General features: G+C 36.7%; 1 protein-coding gene across 2 annotated transcripts in view; it reads left to right on the top strand.

Moving 5' to 3' along the window:
- Positions 1 to 15,464, top strand: part of LOC128533538 (roundabout homolog 2-like) — a 92,569-nt gene that overhangs the window by 56,338 nt on the left and 20,767 nt on the right. For both annotated transcript variants that reach the window (XM_053507823.1, XM_053507822.1), the window contains exons 10-12: positions 4,252 to 4,333; positions 4,788 to 4,956; positions 14,995 to 15,161. In XM_053507823.1, coding sequence (XP_053363798.1) covers positions 4,252 to 4,333; positions 4,788 to 4,956; positions 14,995 to 15,161 — 418 coding nt within the window. The remainder of the gene's footprint in view (positions 1 to 4,251; positions 4,334 to 4,787; positions 4,957 to 14,994; positions 15,162 to 15,464) is intronic.

Genomic DNA, 15,464 nt, shown 5'->3' with positions numbered 1-15,464 from the left:
GGATCAGACTTATAGTTAGTAGTTTTGGGAGAAAAAGCATGATAAACACCAAAGGTATTAAAACACTGTGTATTTTAATCAACTGGAACTGATTGCTTATGAGTCACTACACAGTAATTATATCTGATCACACCATAAGCAAACACATGTTGTTTAAATGCTTGTGAGATGAATGTAAATAGATGATATAAAGCTGATTCAATTCCTTTTTCCCTCCCAACAACCTCCCGACATGCGACGCTCTGTCATGCCGTCATTACTCTAGAGTTTAAACGGAAAAGGGAAGCATTATTTTGATTTAGACGTGCTTTCATTGGATCAAAGAAGATCAAAAAGGACTGATCTTTGAAAGATTTTAAGAGATATTTTAAGAGAAAATATTTCTATCTGCAGCATTTCTCAAAATAAAAAGTAAATTTTCTGACAGCAACTCATGAGCCACTTCGAGGTAAAACCGTTCTTGATAAAAGTGCTTTTTTTGTAATGTAATCAGTAATGAATTGCAAGCGAGACAGTGTGTGCTGCTATGACTCACTTATCCCGCTCATTCATTTCACACATTCAGTCATTGTTTGTTTCCTAATTGAGAGTTTAATATTCAGTAAATAATATTTCATGTTTGTTTAGGACAAATCTTTTCCTTCTCGTTACGTGTAGTGAAGCAATAAATACTATACTATTATAATAATCATGAACCATTATGAACCAATAATGAAGAACCATTCGATTCAATCCAATTGAGTAACCCGACTGTATCTCAGGTAGTCTTGCTATTAATTTGTGAACAATGATGTTTCACTTACATCTTTGGTCAAAGTTTTAGAGTTAAAGGCAAATTATATATATATATTTTTATATATATATATATATATATATATATATATATATATATATATATATATATTTTTTTTTTTTTTACAAACGTTACTTATCCATTTAGTAAATGAATATTGCATAATGCATAATTCTAGCATTTAAGAATAATTGCCTGTAAATTGTCCTATATTTTATTATTTTTAACAAGGTAAAATAGTTCCCAGAGGTTCCCCAAAGTATATCTGCTAATATTCTACCTCTAAATCTTTTTAGATAATACAAGCTCTGTGTTTCACATTGTACTGAATGTGCAGTTTTGGTGTCTAAGTAAAAAAAGATAAGAGAACAGCAGAGCTGGCGAGCAACAAGCTGGGGTAGGGGCTCATCTGATATGAGGTCACACTAGGGGTAAAGTCTAAATGGCTTGTTTAATCCTTGGCCAATACACTTACTATATTTTTTTTCGTACTTTTTTTTTTTTTTTTGGTTGGAGCCTCATCTCAATGTGTAAAAATGCCTAAAAAGCGACTTTTGCATAATAGATTACATTTAAATAGATGCATCAGTCTACATACTGTACAGTAAACTACCTATTTGCAGGTTTTGTTTGCCTGCAATCTGCCATACACATTTGAGTGTTTCCCAACTCCCATAACACCTAATTTCATCTAATTAATCAATTAATTAACAGGCTCTTTTGAATTGAAGTGGGTGTAATAGAGCAGGGAAAACAATAAAATGTCCAGGGCAGGAGATCCCTCTGGGATCGGAGTTGGGGAACACTGCATTATAGCACTAAATGCTTTATGAATGTCTGTGCCTTTCATCTTTTGTTCTATGTATTTAAGTTAATGTATGTACAGTAGAGAGAACTTTTCTCACTACCACAGGGTAATCAAAGTTTCCAAGCATCTAAAAAGTCCTTTCGTTAAGACTTGTGTATGTCAGATCACATTTTTTTTTTTACTTTTTGTTTCTCTTTGTCCATACCTAAGTTCTGAACAGTTTCTTCAGTCAAAATCCTATTAAGCACTCAAAGTTGTATTAGTAATTAATGAGCTCATTTCGAAATGTAAATAGTGGCTTTGACAGAGTACCGTTTGTATTTTTTCTCTTGCCTCACCTGCTGTTTGCAGTGCTGAACAGAGTGTATTGGCTACAGTAATTAATTCAGACCGTATGTGATTTATAGTTGTGGGAATTCTAATTAGAAACTGTCGGGTAAAGAAATACTTTAAGCTTTGTTCCTGCAATAAGGTTTAGTCACAGTGGTGAACGGTGTAAAGAGCCTTCCCCATGCCCAATACATCAGCGGAGTGAAGCAAATCTGTCATGCTGGGATAGTGTTGAACACGGGAGATGCATTAGCCTATCAAAGGCTTAGATAGCATAGAGATATGTCCTAAAAGGGGGGACAATGTTTAATTCACATTACTACCGAAAGGTGACTTGAATACTCGAGTAGATTGCAGTATAAAAACTCCTACGTGACCTTTTACAGGTCTATGAATGTTAATATAATTTATTTATGTGGCCACTGTCAGCCCTGCTGTTTATTTTTTTAATAAAAAATTCAACAATGCATCTGTTTGCTGAATACTGTATAATAGATTGTAGATACAGTATGTATTTAAAATACATTCACTCTTTTTAAGAAATCATACACATCTGGAATAATCATACATCATACAGAAATCACCAGGGACCACTTGATACAATATTATCATGATACATAGGTGCCGATTTGGTTTGTATTGCTATTCTGTTAGTATCATGATTTTGTGAATATGTCCTGATTTATTAATATATATTTTAGATAGGGTTACCATTCTAAACAAGCGTAGTAAATAATGCGCTCCTATCATGTATGATGCTGTGCTTTTTGCCAGTGTGTATACAGTTTAAAGTGCACCACTTGTAGTATTATGGAGGAACAGCAAGGTTTTATCTTGTCAAATGCAAACGTACTGTATGTAAATTGAAAAAAAAAATCTAATGTATATTTTCTTTCATTTATTTATTTATTTATTTATTTATAAATCGATTTTGGAGTCAGTGTGACATTACATGTTCTGCCACATCATCAGAACATCAGAATCATGATAAATAACTGAATCAATTTTTCCCCCATCCCTATTATTCATGCAATTATCCAGTCAGCCAGTCATGTGACAGTAGCATTATCATGCAAACACAGATTGTTGTACATGTAAAACATGAGAATGAGGGGTTCTCGGTGACATTCACTGTGGCATGGACGTTATTGAAAAATCTTCTTTAGGAATTTTCTTGCATGAGTCTCTGTAGAAATTACACAGATCAGTGTGAAGAAAAAACATCCAAGCAGCAGTTTTATAAACAGGAACTCCTTTCTGTTAAAAGAGGTGGCTGGAGAGCAGAGGATAATAGCTAGTCTTGTTTAGGCAGATAGGAAATCTATGACAACCTAAACAACCTTTGCAGAAAAGTATAATCCCAGGTGATCAGCAGTTTCAAAATCATTTTTATTCTGAATTTTGGTTTAATATTCAGATAATATATATATGTTTTATACCTCAAACACCCTTTATTTCACTCATCCTTACAATTTGATACAGTATTTTAGTGCCTTTGTAAATGAACTACTTATATGAGGTCACAATAGGGAAAATAAATCTGATTGGCTTGTTTAAGCCCTGCTCAATGTTGCTGTGTGCATTAGACGTTTTAAGAAAGGCTGGTCTTAAAATCAGCTTTAAGGGACCAGGAAGGTGAGAGAGAATGAGGCCTACAGTTGGCAGTAATGTAACCAACCTAGTGAATCCCACCCTCTATTAAACAACAAAGATGATGAAGCAAGAATAAAGGACAAAATACAGCAATGTTATTTGAACACACACACACACACACACACACACACACACACACACACACACACACACACACACACACTCACTGGAGACTCGTCCCAGCATCTAAAATGAGTTTTGCATAATAGGTCTTCCTAAGTGTGAGTATTAATTGAAGCTCTCTGATTTTGATTAAAAATAATTATAAATGATGACTATTCCATGGATGAGCAGCTGTGGAGAAGTTCCTAATAAAGTGGCCAGTAAGTGTATAACCATTGTGTATATTTAGATATCATTCACCTTTTGTCATCGGTTTCTCTCTCATGGATCCCTTGTGTACTGAAGTGGCTGTGCTATTCTCAAAGCTGCATGTAGATCATTTTAAGTGGCCTGTATGGACTGATTTCAAGCTGTTAGACAAAGTCATGTACTCATGCAGAAATGTTTGTCAGTTCCTTGGGTGACCTCTAATTCTCAGCAAACAGGCTATATCTGCCCAAATGTACCATTTGATTTGCTCCATTTGGATACGCAGCGCTGCTTGCAATTATCTCTGCCTGCTTTCATCCATAAAGTGAGATTATTTGGCCTTGACTGTTGCTAGGAGACCGACTCAGGGATGTACACGTGCATAGCCTCCAGTTCCGCAGGAGAGACGAGGTGGAGCGGCACCATCACTGTGAGAGGTGAGACAACAAAGAATTCTTGACAATGATAACTATTTGATATATCCCAGTGCATGCATTCGAAATGTCATCCCTGCAGAAATCAAGACGTGCCAAAGAGGAAGCGGCATCCATGTAAAATACTGTAGTAAAAAAAGAACAACACGAAGAGGAGAGTTAAAGCAAGAACAACATGTATAATTTAAACATTCACATGGTAATTATGTAAAATTATGCACTGAGATGGGTTAGAATTTTCTGCATCTGTGGGGCATAAAAACATAAGGTTGTGTTGTTTAAATGAGCAGTACAACTTGCGTGTGTGTGTATGTGTGTTTGTGTTTTTATCCCCACAACGATAGGAATTTGACCTACAGTAGCTATCATTTGTCTGGTCCTCATGAAGAAAACGGTTTTATTTGATTAAAGTTAGGTGCTCATAAGAGCAGTAGAACCAACATGTCTTCTGTTATAGATACAGAGACGTCATCCCTGGTCCGGCTGTCTCAGACCCTGCAACTGCCTGGTCCCCCGCTGAAGCCCGCCGTGACGGACGTGAGCCAGAGCAGTGTGACGCTGACGTGGCAGCCCAATCAGCACGAAGGAGGTGCTGCCGTCACCTCCTACATTATCGAGGCTTTTAGGTAAACCTGCAAAGATCTACCGCTGGTACTTTCACATCACTTCACACCACCAGTATGTATTGTCTGTGTAAGCATAATGAGTTCTGTGATGTTGTGCCTGTGAATCACAAACATTTAAATGCTCTGGAACTTTTTACCTTTCAGTTAAAGTGATAAAAGTCTGTTAAACCTACAGCACAGAAGGTAGACAGCCGTGCCTGTAATTCAAATCCTAGGTTTATACACAATCATGTTGTGTTGCTCAAAAAAATGAAGGGAACAACTTGACTTGAACCATATATGAACAATGTGCATATGGTTCAAGTCAAACTGGGACTAAGTGTTCTGTAAAATTTTTGAACAATATATTTACTTAACATGTACACTACTTATAAATATGTATTTCTTGGGGGTCAGTGCTTTTTTTTTTTTTTTTTTTTTTTTTCCTCCATGAGAGAATCTTCAAAACAGGAGGCTTTTACTTCTCCTGGTTTTTCTATAATTGGGACAAGCTTTGGTATTGTGGGATTCTGTTACTTTAAAAGCCAAAAACAAGATCTTGGTGAGAAAATCGCTGTGTATAGCTGCTATAGAATTGGTTGAATGCAGGAACTAAATTTCCCTGTGAATGCCAAATAGTAAACGTGACTGTAGGTAAAGTTTTAAAAGGTATGATAAACTAAGAAAAAGCTACGTGTACATGGCCAATATGATTTAATTCAATTCAAAATTTCAATTTAAACATTTACATGGACACTGATCGGATAAGATGTGTGTTTACATGCTCAAAGCATTTGATCAAAATATTTTTAAAAAATGTGAAGCATTTAATCTGCTGGAAATTTGAAGTTACAGAAGGTTATATGTTCTATATTTTCAACAAATCCAACATTATGCATTATGATTGCTTATAAGAGTTTGGTCTTGTACGTCGTTCTCATGTGAAATTCAAGCCAATCAGTGGCTCGTCCTCCACCTCCACTTAATCTTAAACTTAATCAAGGACCAGCACCCAGTGGATGAAAGTCCAGAGTAAATGAGTTGTTCTCAGAGTTTACTGATCAGAAATGGAAACAAATCCTTGCAGAAACACGTTACTTATTATTGTTACACAAAAGTCAGGCAAATGTACAAAAAGAAATGAATATACTTCCAGCGAGAGGGAAACGATCAGAACACATGTGTACATGCCTGATATTTAAACATTGAATAAAGGTTTATAACACGCCTTTTATTCAGATTGAAAAATGATTCTGCTCAAACCGGATCGGTTCAGACTGTTACAACTGGGTGTTTAAACGCTGCATTTTAATTTTATGCTGTTATTTGATTATTATTGCAAAATTAGTATCCATGTAAGCACAGCTGATTTGATAAACAAAAAAATTAAACTCATAAGGACATGCTCTTATTTTTTTTTTACATCAAAAGTCTAGGACACTTGAGTCGTTTCAGCAATGCATTAAAGATGCTGACTGAAATAGATTTTTATATATACTGTATTGGTCACCTTATTAGTACATCACAGTGTACTCATGCCAAGCTTAGATTAGTGTATACCCAAGAGAATGCAGTAATGGTTTGGTTAAATTAAGCTTCTTAAGCGATCTGCAGGAAGACAGGGCCGTACACGGTGTTGTGTTATCCTTGCTTTAGCCCCCCTGACTCAGCTGAAGGTAAAAAGATGTTTTCTTTTATTTCCATTGCAAGATTTTGTCACTAAATTCATTATTATTATTAAATTTACCACAAGTGTTGTGTCGCTGGTATTAAAGGTCATTATTACTCGTAAATCTGCTTTCAGGTGCAAAGACAATGCAATAGGGCTAACCCCATCCATCACACGTCATTGTGTTAGCTTGTTCAGTTGCTCTTTCACAACGGCGCGCATTGTCGAAAGGTCTCATTATGGTGATGGCTGTTGGAGAAACTCTATTCATCGTCTGTCATGCTGATGGAGGCTCGGGCTAAACTGGAGACCCTTAGCTTTTCTGTTGCAAATTCCCTTTAATGCTTTTTGTTTAGTTCAGGTCTAAGGGATATAAATATATAATCAAGATCAACACTAAGCCAAGATATGTGTGCGTGTTCTTGGCTCAGTGTTGATCTTGATGAATCATTCAGACAATTACATAATTCAGATGAGATAATAATATAACATAATATCCAGGTCATTTCGACCTGAGCATAAGAATAGCAAGTAAAATGCATTTGATTATCACTTTTGTATAGCTAGTAACAATTTTTAAGATAAGATGAGTAGTTGAAGTTAAATCTTTCAGTTGCATTGCAGTACAATCCACATATGGTCTAGGACAACAGTACATTCATGGTTGGGTGTCAGTAAGGTTGAGAGCAGAGGTCAAGTCATTACTTAGCTTTGGTCTGACACCTTATTAAGGATGTGTTCTGATTGATAACATGGCCTTCTCACACTCGTGCTCACGCAGCCCTTACACATACAGTACACCATTCCTACAGGGTCTCCGTATAGAACCTGAATGTTCACAATGTCCTTTATACACTTGTGGAATGTGTATGCGCATTTTCTTTCAGCTATAACGAAGTAGCTTTTGTTCCGAAGCTTTAAAACATGGGCACCTGTATTATCGTTCAGTGTAATGTACTGGTTAGGATAGTGTTGTTGGTTGTTACTTTGACTGGGTGATATTTTTGAGGTCCTAAAGTAATACCAGTGGTGGACAATGTATACAAAATCTTGCAGTTGAGTAAAAAATAGAGGTATCCCAGATATTAAAATTACTCATCTATTTATATTTCTACTAAGCATTAAAGTACTAACCTTCCAATTTACTATAAGGACCAAAACTACACAGCTTGTATTAGCTCAAAGCAGCCTTTATGTCAAAGTAAAATATTCTCTCTTACTCTTTCTCTCCCTCTTTTTTTACTGAGATTTTTACAGAGGGAACTCAATTCACACAATTACATTAGTAATTAGCCTCCTTTACCCTGGTACTAATAACTAAAATCCTATGGACTCCGTTTCCTTCAGAAGTCAACTATTAGAGTCCACCTGTGTGTAATTTAATCTTAGTATAAATACTAAGCTGTTCTATGAAGCTCTTAGTAGTTTGTTAAAGAAAATTAACCTTATTATGAAGACCAAGAACAGACCAGACAGGTCAGGGATAAAGTTGTGGAGAAGTTTGTCAGTGGTAAAATAAAAAAAAATTAAATTAAATTAAAAAAAAAAAAAAATATATATATATATATATATATATATATATATATATATATATACCAAGCTTTGAACATGTCACAGAGCACTGCTCAATCCATCATCCGAAAGATTGTGGCATAACTGCAAACCTATGAAGACATGGTCATCCACCTAACTGACAGGAAAGGCAAGGAGAACCTTAATATCAGAGAAGCAGCCAAGGTGCCCATGGCAACTCTGGAAGAGCTGCAGAGATCCACAGCTCAGGTGGGAAAATCTGTCCACAGGACAACTTTTAGTCATGCATTCCACAAATCTGGCCCTTATGGAAGATTGGCAAGAAGAAAGCCACAAGAAGTCCCATTTGCAATTTGCGACAAGCCATGTGGAGGGCAGAGCAAATATGAAAAAGGTTCTCTGGTCAGATGAAAATAAACTTGATCTTTTTGGCTTAGATGCAAAATGCTATTTTGTGGCAGCATCATGTTGTGAGGATGCTTTTCTTTAGCACGGACAGGGAAGTTGGTCTGACTTCATGGAAAGATGGCTGGAGCCAAATACAAGGCAATCTTAGAAGAAAACCTGCTAAAGAATAAAAAAGACTTGAGACTGGGGCAGAGAGTAACCTTCCAACACCACAACTACCCTAAATATAAAGCCAGAGCTACAATGGAATCATTTAAATTAAGGCATTTTCCTGTGTTAGAATGACCCAGTCAAAGTCAGACCTACAGTACCTCCAATTGAGAATCTCTGGCAAGACATGAAAGTTGCTGTTCACAAACACTTTCTATCTAATCTGACTGTGCTTAAACTATTTTGCAAAGAAGAATGGGCAAGAATTTCACACTCTAAATGTGCAAAGCTGGTAGAGACATACTGTACCTCAAAAGACTTGCAGCTGTAATTGCAGCGAAGGGTGGTTTTACAAAGTATTTACTCAGAGTGGCAAAATACAAATACTTACATTTTTCTGATATTTATTTGTAATACATTTTGAAAACCATTCATTTTCCTTCCTTGTGGTTGTAATGTGGAAAAGTTCATTAGTATGAATACTTTTGCAAGGCACTGTATATACTGTATACTGTAATTGTCAGCAGGGGAGTATATTACAACTTTAAATACTACACAGTTATGTAACACAATGCCTTGCACAAAATTAGTGAAGTAAAAAGTACAGAACTACTAGACTACTAGATTATACTGTTTCTTATAAGTGGTCTTGGCTGTTTATATCATCATACGTCAACATAAATGTTACTTTTCCCAAAAAAAGAAATGAGAACAAGAGTAAGAATTGAATACCATGGTAAAAATATTTAATTCAGATACAGGCCCCAGTGGGATAGTGGTTAGTACTGTGTCTTTGCACCTCCAGGGTCAAGGGTTCGATTCCCGCCTCAGGTCTGGGTGTGTGAAATGTGCATGTTCTCCCCATGCTTAGTGGGTTTACTCCCACAGTCCATTGCCATGCAGATCAGGTTATATGGTGTTCCCAAATTGCCCATAGTGTGTGTGTGTGATGGATTAAGTGGACTAGTGCCCTCTCTCTATTCCCAAGTCTCCTGGGATAGGCTCCAGGCCTCCACAACCCTGTACACAGGATAAGCACTATAAAAGATGAATGAACATGCTTTTGTCCTCCACACACATTTCTCAAACCTACAGTAAGCTAACTCACCATTAACATACAAAATGTTATCTGTCGTCTTCCGTATACACAAGCTCGCAGGGACACATGTCCAAGTGATTTAAATTGCATGTAGTGCATGGCAATGATAATATCATAGTACTGTACTCTGTCTGTCTGTTAATAGCAGCAGGACTAACCAATCAAGGGCTGCAGTGAACTCATGAAGGCAGAACAGTGCAAATAGTGGCAGCAGTTTAAAAAGATGCACTTGGTTGGCCTTCTATGTCTCAGAGGAGCCCTGCACTTGTAGCTGTCATGTGATAAGAGACAGTGATCATGTATCTAAAGAGTGGAAATTAGTAAATGATTGGGGTGAGGATCTTTCTGCAACTCTATGCTTTAACATACCTACTTTCTCTCTTTCTCTCCCTCGTTCTCTTTTTCTCTTACTGTATCTCTTGCTCTCTCTCTTATGTGTGTGTGTGTGTATATACAGTATAGATATATAAAAATTTGGTATGATCAGTTATGCAAGTGGAATATGAAATGATTGTAAAAAGCCATAAAGTTACAGATAACACATTCTCCTTATATTTTAAACAAAATATTTTTTTTTTCATCTTTTACATTTTTAAAATAAGGAGTCTTTCCGTTCTTGTTTGAGGTATTTTCTCCCATTTTTCCTTACAACAGTCTTCCAGTTCTGTAAGATTGCTGGGCCATCTTGCACGCACTGCTCTTCTGAGGTCTATCCATAGATTTCCTATGATGTTTAGGTCAGGAGACTGTAAGGGCCATGAAAAACCTTCATTGTGGATTTTGAATTGTGTTTATGATCATTATCCATTTGTAGAAGCTATCCACTTTTTAACTTCAGCTTTTTTTTTTTTTTACAGATGTTTGCTTCCAGAATTTGTTGTAATTTAATTGAATCCATTCTTCCCTCTACCTGTAAAATGTTTCCTGTTTCATTGGCTGCAATACAAACACAACCGATCCACCCCCATGCTTAACAGTTGGACTGGTGTTCTTTTCATGAAGTTCTGCACCTTTTGTTCTCCAAACATACCATTGCTCATTGCAGCCAAAGAGTTCTATTTTAACCTCATCAGTCACAGGACTTTTTCCCAAAATGCATCAGGCTTGTGTAAATGTTCTTTTCAAAATTCAGATGCTGAATGCGGAGAGGTTTTCTTCTGATGACTCTTACATGAAGGCCATATTTATGCAGGTGTTGCTGAACAGTTGTACCACGACTCCAGAGTCTGCCAAATTTTCCTGGAGGTCTTTTGCAGTCAAACGGGTGTTCTGACTTGCTTTTTTACCAATCCTCTGGGTAGTTCTCTCTGATATTTTTCTTAGTCTTCCAGACCCTCACTGTTCCTGTTACGTGCCATTTCTTAATTGCAATCTAAATTGAAGAAATCATTACCTGAAAACACATTGCTATCTTTTAATAGCCTTCTCCTGCTTTGTGGGCATCAGTGATTTTTTTTTCAGGGTGCTAGGCAACTGCTTACATGACCCCATGGCTAGAGGAGTCAGGGTATTTAGAAAGCATTGATATTTGCATTACCTGGCCTTTGCTAATGATGACTGTGAACAAACCATGACCCTAACAGGCTAATTAAGGTCTAATACCTTTGCCAACGTTATCTGAGAAGTCTCCTGGGGTTCCCATTCTTTCGCAGGTTGCCACATCCCCTTTTTCACTCTAAAATTGTAGAAAACAAAAGCAATACACTGATATTGCTTAATACATTGCAAAAGAGTGTTTCAAAAGTGTGTTTGGCTTTTGAGGTCATTTCATCTTTTACTTGCTTAACTGTTCACATTAACAGAAATTTTGGCCCAAACTTTCCCATGCCACTGTATGTGTATATACTGTATACACACAGTTGTGTTCAAAATAATAGCAGTGTGAAAAACGTGAGTAAAGCTTCATATCCATATAATAACTTTTCATTTAAATCACAATAATGCATTGAACACCCTGCATGTTCTATTCTGAATCACAACATGAAGAAAAATGTGCTAAATGTATTATTAGTTTACAGAAAGTGAAGAAAAGCAAGTGTCATCATTCATCTTTACAAAGTTATAAATTCACAGTTTAAACAAAAATGCTTAAAGTTTTATATTTCTTGTGCATCTCTGAACTAATATTTAGTTGTATAACCATGCTTTCTGAGAACTTCTTCACATCTGTGCTGCATGGAGTCAACCAACTTCTGGCACCAATTCCTCTGCATTTCTTGGTTTTGCCTCAGAAACATCATTTTTATTGTCAGGCCACAAGTTTGGGGATTGGGCTGGCCACTCCATAACGTTAATCTTGTTGGTCTGGAACCAAGATGCTCCTTGCTTACTGCTGTGTTTGGGGTCGTTGTCTTCTTGAAACCATTTCCTCTTCAGTATAAGGCAATGTGACCTCTTTCAGTATTCTGATGTACACAAATTGATCCATGATCCCTGAAGTGTGATAAATAGGCCCAACACCATAGTACGAGAAGCATCCCCATATCATGATGCTTGTGCTCCATGCGTCAGTGTCTTCACAGTGTACTGTGGCTTAAATTCGGTGTTTGGGAGTCACCTGACAAACACCTGTCTGCGGCCTCTAGACCTAAAAAGAACAATCTTGCTTTCATCAGTCCACAGAAATATTGCGCCATTTCTCTTTAGGCCAGTTAATGTGTTCTTTGGCGAACTGTAACCTCTTCAGCATGTCTTTTTTTCAACAATGGGACTTTGCTGGGGGTTCTTGCTAATAGCTTTCTTGTTTTGGTCTCCATTTTAAAACATATTTTTGATTATATTTTGATATCATTTTAGCAGAGCAGCCTATCATTTTCTGCACTTCTTTGTCTGTTTTCCCATCTCTAATCAACTTTTGAATCAAAGTACGCTGTTCTTCTGAATAATGTCTAGAACAACCCATTTTATTTTTTTGAGAGAAATGCACAGGACCTTTTCTGCATTTATCCTTGAATTTTTTTATCTTTGAATTTGACTGACACCTGTTTTTCACAGAATAATGTACCTTTCTAATTAAACCCCACACTGCTATTATTTTGAACACACCCCTTTTCAATTAACGATTCAGTTACACAGAATCAGGTGCAATGCAGGTCACGACTGTTGGGTCTGTTGGTTTTTCATTACTCCACTACACCTACATGTAAAAAATTTATCATGAAGAAATATAATTTCTCCCAAAAACAATTATTGATCTATTTACTGATGTTGGACTGCTATTATTTTGAACACTACTCTGTCTGGAGAATATGAGTTTTTCTGGTAACTTTGTCACACTCGCTCCTTTCTACTTTTATGCAAATCCCAGGAGCATACTGTACATTAGGTTTTTTGTTTCCATCTGAAAACTGGTCTGTCTTGTACTATATATATATACAGGTCCTTCTCAAAAAATTAGCATATTGTGATAAAGTTCATTATTTTCTGTAATGTACTGATAAACATTAGACTTTCATATATTTCAGATTCATTACACACAACTGAAGTAGTTCAAGACTTTTATTGTTTTAATATTGATGATTTTGGAATACAGCTCATGAAAACCCAAAATTCCTATCTCAAAAAATTTGCATATTTCATTCGACCAATAAAAGAAAAGTGTTTTTAATACAAAAAAAGTCAACCTTCAAATAATTATGTTCAGTTATGCACTCAATACTTGGTCGGGAATCCTTTTGCAGAAATGACTGCTTCAATGCGGCGTGGCATGGAGGCAATCAGCTTGTGGCACTGCTGAGGTGTTATGGAGGCCCAGGATGCTTCGATAGCGGCCTTAAGCTCATCCAGAGTGTTGGGTCTTGCGTCTCTCAACTTTCTCTTCGCAATATCCCACAGATTCTCTATGGGGTTCAGGTCAGGAGAGTTGGCAGGCCAATTGAACACAGTAATACCATGGTCAGTAAACCATTTACCAGTGGTTTTGGCACTGTGAGCAGGTGCCAGGTCGTGCTGAAAAATGAAATCTTCATCTCCATAAAGCTTTTCAGCAGATGGAAGCATGAAGTGCTCCAAAATCTCCTGATAGCTAGCTGCATTGACCCTGCTCTTGATAAAACACAGTGGACCAACACCAGCAGCTGACATGGCACCCCAGACCATCACTGACTGAGGGTACTTGACACTGGACTTCAGGCATTTTGGCATTTCCCTCTCCCCAGTCTTCCTCCAGACTCTGGCACCTTGATTTCCGAATGACATGCAAAATTTGCTATCATCCGAAAAAAGTACTTAGGACCACTGAGCAACAGTCCAGTGCTGCTTCTCTGTAGCCCAGGTCAGGCGCTTCTGCCGCCGTTTCTGGTTCAAAAGTGGCTTGACCTGGGGAATGCGGCACCTGTAGCCCATATATTATTTTTTTTTACAGCCATGCAGATTCTCCTGTAATGTTATTTATTAATTTTTAAGTTATACATGGAAATACTGAATGATTTTGTACATAATTATGCAGACATGATAAACATATATAACATCATTAGTACAGCATATAATATGGTGCCTAAGACAATACTGTATGTATATAGTGTGTGTGTGCGTGTGTATAAGGAAATGAGAATATATACAGTTCTGTATATAAATCGCTCAGACACACTTCATGTCTCCCATTATAGTTAAGAATTTGTTTAAAACCAAATATAGCAAAAAGTTTCCTTTTAGCAAAGAAGGTACTTTTCAACCCATTAAAAATGTTTTTGATTGCTGTGTCATGAGTGATAATTATTATGCAACGTAATGACCCATGAGTAATCAGTTTCACTGATTATTTTGTATTTATTGTGTTTTGGAACTTATTGAATATAGTTCATATGCTGTTTTAATTGCAAGCATAGACTGCCAAATATACAGTAGATTGATTCTCAGATTTAATAGAGATTATAGTGTTAAACCATGCCAAGAGAATTGTGAACTCTTTGTCATTCTGTCTCTATTCCTCATTTACCACAAAGTGGATTAATTCAACCATTTTATATGGGCCACTCTGTGCCACACACAAAAAGACACTGCTTTGCTACAGTTATATTTGGGCTTGTATTTGTACATGCGGTATAACAACTTTTTTTTTGAGCCATAAAGAAAACAAACTGTGTGCGTTTATATACAACTGAAAAGAAACAACCCATATTTTGGTAACTCTTGCATTGTATGTCTTGATTTATCAACATACTGATTTTTTTTAATTTTTATCTTTCTTTCTTTTTTGCAGTCAGTCAGTGGGAAGCACATGGCAGACTGTTGCCGATCAGGTGAAGCAAGAGAAACACACAGTGTCTGGACTTATCTCCAACACTGTTTACCTTTTTATTGTCCGAGCAGTGAACTCATATGGCCTAAGTGACCCAAGCCCCATCTCAGAGCCTGTCAGAACACAAGGTGAGCATGAATAAACGTGGAAACTGGGGATTTACCGAATTAAGTACTTGGTTATGACTGACTTTTCCATGTGTATGTACTGTACAGTATACAGTATACAGCATCTGTATCTTGTTTACATTTTGCATTAACATGGGGATCATCTCTCAATCAAAACAGTTATAAACACAAATTTATTGCCATTGCACCGTGACTATGTATGCTAGGGATAACTTTCCCTATATTGAATATTATTATTGCTTGTACAGTATACAGATTTTTTTGCCTATAACATATTTTGTTACAGTATACCTCAACTTTAGG

The sequence above is a fragment of the Clarias gariepinus genome, chromosome 11, assembly GCF_024256425.1.
Source record: "Clarias gariepinus isolate MV-2021 ecotype Netherlands chromosome 11, CGAR_prim_01v2, whole genome shotgun sequence".
Taxonomy (NCBI): Eukaryota; Metazoa; Chordata; class Actinopteri; order Siluriformes; family Clariidae; genus Clarias; species Clarias gariepinus.
This window is presented reverse-complemented; position numbering and strand designations above follow the sequence as displayed.